Source organism: Lagopus muta, chromosome 2 (genome assembly GCF_023343835.1).
Source record: "Lagopus muta isolate bLagMut1 chromosome 2, bLagMut1 primary, whole genome shotgun sequence".
Lineage (NCBI taxonomy): Eukaryota > Metazoa > Chordata > Aves > Galliformes > Phasianidae > Lagopus > Lagopus muta.
Window position 1 is genome coordinate 30,858,343 of NC_064434.1, and position 5,692 is coordinate 30,864,034.

The 5,692-nt window shown below is 53.4% G+C and overlaps 1 protein-coding gene across 1 annotated transcript; it reads right to left on the bottom strand.

The window, feature by feature from the left end:
* Window positions 1-956: 956 nt before the first annotated feature.
* On the bottom strand, window positions 957-4,076 carry HTR1B (5-hydroxytryptamine receptor 1B). Its single transcript, XM_048935670.1, has 2 exons — window positions 2,754-4,076; window positions 957-2,124 (listed from the first exon to the last, which is right to left on the bottom strand). Exon 1 carries the CDS (start codon window positions 3,954-3,956, stop codon window positions 2,817-2,819), a length of 1,140 nt encoding a protein of 379 aa, XP_048791627.1. The 5' UTR covers window positions 3,957-4,076; the 3' UTR covers window positions 957-2,124; window positions 2,754-2,816.
* Window positions 4,077-5,692: the final 1,616 nt, after the last annotated feature.

Consider the following 5,692-nt stretch of genomic DNA (forward strand, 5'->3'; position numbering starts at 1 on the left):
CTTCATGTCATATAACTATGAAACACTGATGAAGGACTTAGTTGCCTGTGGAAATGCTGAAAGTATTAGTTTCATGGTCTGATTTTCCATTTTTAGACAGTTAAGATATCTCTCGATTTCACTGACAATGAGGTAACCAAGCTTATTCTACTACTGCAGCATCAGAAAATGACTAACTAGAGAACAGGTTAAGAATAGCAATGTTAAATGCTATCTTTCTTGCTTTCTTCACCCAACATATGCAAAAAAAAAAAAAAAAAAAAAGTTTAAAAGCAATTTAAGCATCTCAATAAATTAAATTTCTCTTTTAGAAGATTCCTCTAATTAGACTTATCATTAATAACATAAGGTAGCACTTTCTAGAAGCCTATTATAGTCGTTTTTGTTTTTTTTTTTTACAAAGATATGCAATTTAGAGGCAAGTCTTCTGTAATTTCTTCAAATTACTGAAAGCATTTACTTTCCACTGCTTGAATTTGTATTACTGTTCAATTAGATAAATCAATCCTTATTACTTAAATGACTCTCTGAATAATAATAGGTAGATAAATCACGTGAGATTTTTGCAGCATTTATAATGGCCCCATCTGGAATGCATACATATAGCTTAAAAAAAAAAATAAATGTGCATACAATCTCTACCAAGTGCTAAAAAAAAGTTTTGTTTACTTCTAATGGAGTAAGAAAAACATGCCCTTCCCCCCACACCCTCAAAACAACTAAAACTTAATTTTGGATTATATACAAATAAGAGTTCTATCTAACAGTACTGTTTGGGATGAAAGCAAATCTGCCTGTTAAAGATGTGACCACAGATTTAAGCTTGCAATTTCAGCCTTCATCAATTGCTTTCTCCAGTGACTCATGAAGTTCAGTGTTAGCTAAAAAGTCAATATTGAGAAACCAGGTAAACCAATAAATACTCCTTTTAGTCACACAATTGCTACCAAACACTCTTGAGAACACAGTAAAGCGTTTTATTGTTTATACTCATTTTCATTTACACAGAGGAGAAACAATCAATGCAGTTCTATCACAGCAGGCGGACCATATCCCAAAACTAACTCTGACTGCTGGATATTTGCAGACCTGCCTTCAGGTCTTATCAGAAAAAAAGAAAGGGAAAAAAGAACCAAAACAATAAGGGGGAAATAGGGAAGAGAGTAATTTCACTAACATGACTTTATTCATGATTTATGGGTATTTATTTTGCAGGTGATACCACTCTTCTGTGAGAGCAGACTGCTTCACTTCTTTACAAAATAGACATTCAATAATGTAATTACTTAGAGTTCTAAATTTTGCAGTGGTTCATGCAGTAAGGGTGTGCAACTGACACAAAATGGAACACACGGCTACAACAGCAAACTGCTACTTCTATTCCCAGCTGGTTTATGGAAAAGGTCAATGGATTTCTTGTTTCCTGCTCTTGAGTTACAGAGTAGAAGCAAGAAGCACTGACTTGGTGAAGACAACTACGAGGACAGGCTATAGATACGGGTGCAGTTGAACAGGTCTACAACTCGTTTCTACCGTACTTGCATTTGCTATTGTTTGGAAATACAAACATAGCTTTTGCACACTGCCACTTCTTACACACATTCAGCTGAAGGAGTCGTGCACAGTTCTCTGTGATGCTCCTCTTTTTCCCTTTTAAAGCTGTTTTTGTTGTGTTGTTTTGTTTTGTTTTTTTTTCCCCCCCTTCTAGGGCTCTAAAGGAGTGAGCAACTCTTTCCACTGAAAGAAAGAAATTACAGGTGTGCAGAAGTACAACTACGCTACCAACACAGACAGAGACAACTGTGCTCTTGTGCACACCCCTACAACTGGCCGGAGAACAAATTAAGAAGTTAAGCCTGCAAAATAAATTGAGTTTACTCTCAAACTTTTTCTTCAGTCCGGATGAATTATAGACCTTGATCGAGGCTGCCCTCTTTTTTTTTTTTTTTTTTGCAACTGATCTGCGTGACTACTGGAACAGCATCTCTGCCAGAGTCATTACACTGAAATGCAGAGCTGAGCAGTTTGCTGGCAGTATGTATTGACGTTTTTGCAGCATCATGAGTCTGGCAACTGGGCTTGGGGAAGTTTCAAGCAGTGGGTCTTTACAATAGCAACTTGATTCTGCAGACAAAAAGCAAGAGATTGGCAGAATTATTAAAGGATCCCAATAAAGGCAAAGCGTGTGTTCTGCAAAGCATAGCACCGAGTAGGGCTGTGAGCTGACAGCTCCTAGGAAGAGCAGTCAGAGCGAGGAGGCTAGAAAGGCTGAAGTTTGGAAGCAACCTTAGCCTACAGCCTGTACTACCTTCCTCCCTTTCCTACGTAACACACCCATGAAGGCTGCCAACGGGTCTGCCTTCGGTGCTGCCCGACTCCGGCCCCGGGGCCGCCCCGCTCCCCGCCCAGCGTCGCCGCTCCCCGGGGCTCGGCAGCAGGCGCCGTTTAGCGCTAATTAGCCTCAGCGCGGCCATTAGCATACGAATTGCCGGCAGATTGGTTTAATAGGTGGGATAAAGAGCAGATTGCCGTGAGTCACTCCCTGCCAGCCGAGGGGGACACACACTGTGAAATGTCAGGAGCGTGTAGCATCGCTGCCACCGGCAACGCAAAGGAGCTAAACGGCAGCCGGGGAGGGGGACGGCCTGACCCGCAATCCCAGCAGCCATGCCCGAGACGGGACAGAAAGCTGTACGGTGAGCCCGCTCCTCGCTGCTCCCATCCCCGATTCCCCCTCGTCCCATCGCACCCACCTGTGGCATCGGGCACGGGCGTGCGCGGGGGCGGCCCCGGAGAACACATCGCATTCCAAATGTTCAGCCTGTGCAGCGGAAACGGATGAGTTTGTGGAAAGCTTGCTTGAAGTCTTCGTTAGACATGGTATAGATGATGGGGTTGATGAGGGAGTTGAGATATCCCAGCCAGTTGAAAAAGTCAAAGATGGCCATGTGGAACCAGCAAGCATCCTTGCAAATAGGCAACACCAGGCTGATGATGAAAAAGGGCAGCCAACAGACGATGAAGGCTCCTAAAATAATCCCTAAAGTCTTTGTCGCTTTCCGCTCTCTAGCGGCTGTCAGCTTCTTTTTCTCCAGCAGGGCGTCCGACACCTTCACCTTCACCTGGTTCATGTACACAGGAGAGCCCGTCTCGCTGGGGCCCTCGGGGGCCTTGGAGTTGATGGATGTAACGGAGGAGGACGACCCGGGGGAGTCAGTGATCAGCTGAGCCCGAGTCAGTCTTTTCCCTGCTTTCTTTGGCGTCTGTTTCAGAATTCTCGACCTGGCTTCCACGTAGATCCTCCCGTAGAGGGCTATCAGCAGCAGCGTGGGGAAGTAGAAGGCTCCCACCGTGGAGTACACGGTGTAGAGGACGTGGTCCGTGTTCACCGCACAGTTAGAGGCTTCCTCGGCCTTTGCCTGTCGCCAGAACAGCGGGGGTATAGAAATGCAGATGGAAAAGACCCACACCAGCGCGATCATGCCCGCTGCCCGCTTGGGAGTCCTTTTCGTGGAGTACTCGACGGCGTCGGTGATCGCCCAGTAGCGGTCCAGGGCGATGACACAGAGGTGCAGGATGGACGCCGTGCAACAGGTGATGTCCGAGGACAGCCAGATGTCGCAGACGACCTGGCCCAACGTCCACTTGCCGGTCACAGTGTACAGGGTGCTGATGGGCATGACAAGGATGGAGACGAGGAGGTCGGTGAAGGCCAGCGAGGCGATCAGGTAGTTGGCCGGCGTGTGGAGTTTCCTCGTCTGGTAGACCGTGGCGATGACAAAGGCGTTGGAGAGCACCGTGGCCAGGGTGACAAGCGCCAGGACGACGGCGAGCACGATCTTCCCGGAGAGGGGGGTGGCATCCTGGTAGATCCCTTCCTCGGCGCTGCAGTTTCGGCCGTGGTAAGAGTCGTTGGCGGGGAGCAGCGGCGCTGGGCAGGGGCTCGCCGGCTCCATCCCTCCGCGGCCACCGACCCCGCAGACGGCGGGGCTGGGCTCGGCACGGCTACCCCGGCAGGACCCCGTCGGCGCCGGGGGAGGGCTGCTTCATCCCCGCGCCGGCACCACCTCCCTCCTCCCGCCCGCCCTTCCGGGAGCGCGGAACCTCACTCCCCGCGGCCGAGGGCGCAGGGCGAAGCGGGGGCCAGGCACGCCCGCCAGCTCATCGCCCCGCCGCCTCTCCGCACAGCGCGCCGAACCCCGAGCATGGGGCTACCCGCCCGGCCGCCCCTAAGCGCTGCCCAGCCACCGGCCGCCCTGCTCCGCGTCTCGACGGGCGCGGTGGCAGCGCTGCATGCCCGCGGGCGGCGGCTTCCACCGGGGCTGCGGGCGCGACGGCGCGGCTGCGAGGGCAGCGGAGCCGCCCCGCCGGGTCCGGCCTTCACACGCAGCCTGCCGCCACGAGTTCGCAGTCACCGCGGGTGCGGGAGGAGGAGGAAGAGGAGGGTCTGCGGGAGGCAGGGGGGGAGCTCCCCTCCCACGGCATCCCGCCGCCGGCCATGCTGTCGGGGCCCGACCTCGGCCCAGCACCGACAGCCTTGGACAAGGGCCGGTATGAGGGAACACTGAGCAGCCGCCGCCCCTTATATAGCCCGCGGCGCGGCTCTGCCGCCACCGAACAACGCGTGCCGCTCCCGGGCGGGCTGCCGCCTGCCCGCGGAGGAGGAGCCGCTGCCTCCCAGCCCCTCCCTCCCCGCGCCCGACGGGGGGGGGGCCGGCCTGCCCGGCCCCGCGCACCGCCTTCCCTCAGTCCTCTCGCTTTGCAGGCGGCGGGAGGAGCCGAGGTTTGGCCCCCGCCCCGGCAGCGGGGTCGGGATGGGGGAACGGTCCCGCGCGGCCCGACGGGGATGGGGCAGTGCCGGTTGCCCGCGGAGCCCGCCCGGTGTGGCAACCTGGCGCTTCCCGGGCTCCTTTTCTTTCTTTCTGTTTTATTCATTAATTTTCAGTGTGCTCCGCCCCGAATTGCCCCGCGGGATCCTCGAGGTGCAGGAAGGAGGGGAGGGCTGGGCGCTGAGCCCGCGTCCTCGGGTTCCCAGCGGCGTTGGCTTTACAGCTGCAAGAAAGTTTCGCACGCGACAGGAGATGCGAGTCAGCGTTGTGCCGGGTTAGAGCGATTCTGAGCTCAGCGAAATGCCTGCTCTAGCCCTCTGGTACATTTCCCTGAGATGCCACTGCAAATCTTCTAAAGAAAGGCGAGGGTCTGTGCCCGGAGTCACAGCTATGCACACCTGCACACACAGTTGCTCGCCCCATCATCCTACGAGCACCCTATTGGCAATCCTTCAGCGGGAGGGACGAGCACACTGAAGAGATGCGGGTGGAGGGAGGATGGTAAAAGGAGGGTGGGGCGGTACTGAAACGGGGTTCAGGAAAAGAAACGCTGAGCTGAGAGAACCTGGAGGCCCAGAGCCCTGCAGGGACCATCCTTCTCCTCCCCACTGCAGTACTGGGCAAGGTGCCCCGATCTCAGGATGAGCTCAGCACCCTCATGTCCTCTGGGATCAGAAAGCAGGGAGTGAGCTTGGTACTGTGTGGGTCCTAGATCGGTTCCGGAGGCATTCAGGGTGCAGGAGAGAGAGGGTCAGCCTTGGATCTCTTGCAGTACGGTGGTCAAATTGTGCCCAAGTTCACCAATCTGACAGGAAGGTAAAACATCACTAACCCTTTCTGTTTTCTCAGCAGTACATGGGGTA

What these genes read in the sequence shown, in the direction of transcription:
- HTR1B (XM_048935670.1), bottom strand. Translation starts at nt 3,956, where the DNA reads ATGGAGCCGGCGAGCCCCTGCCCAGCGCCGCTGCTCCCCGCCAACGAC.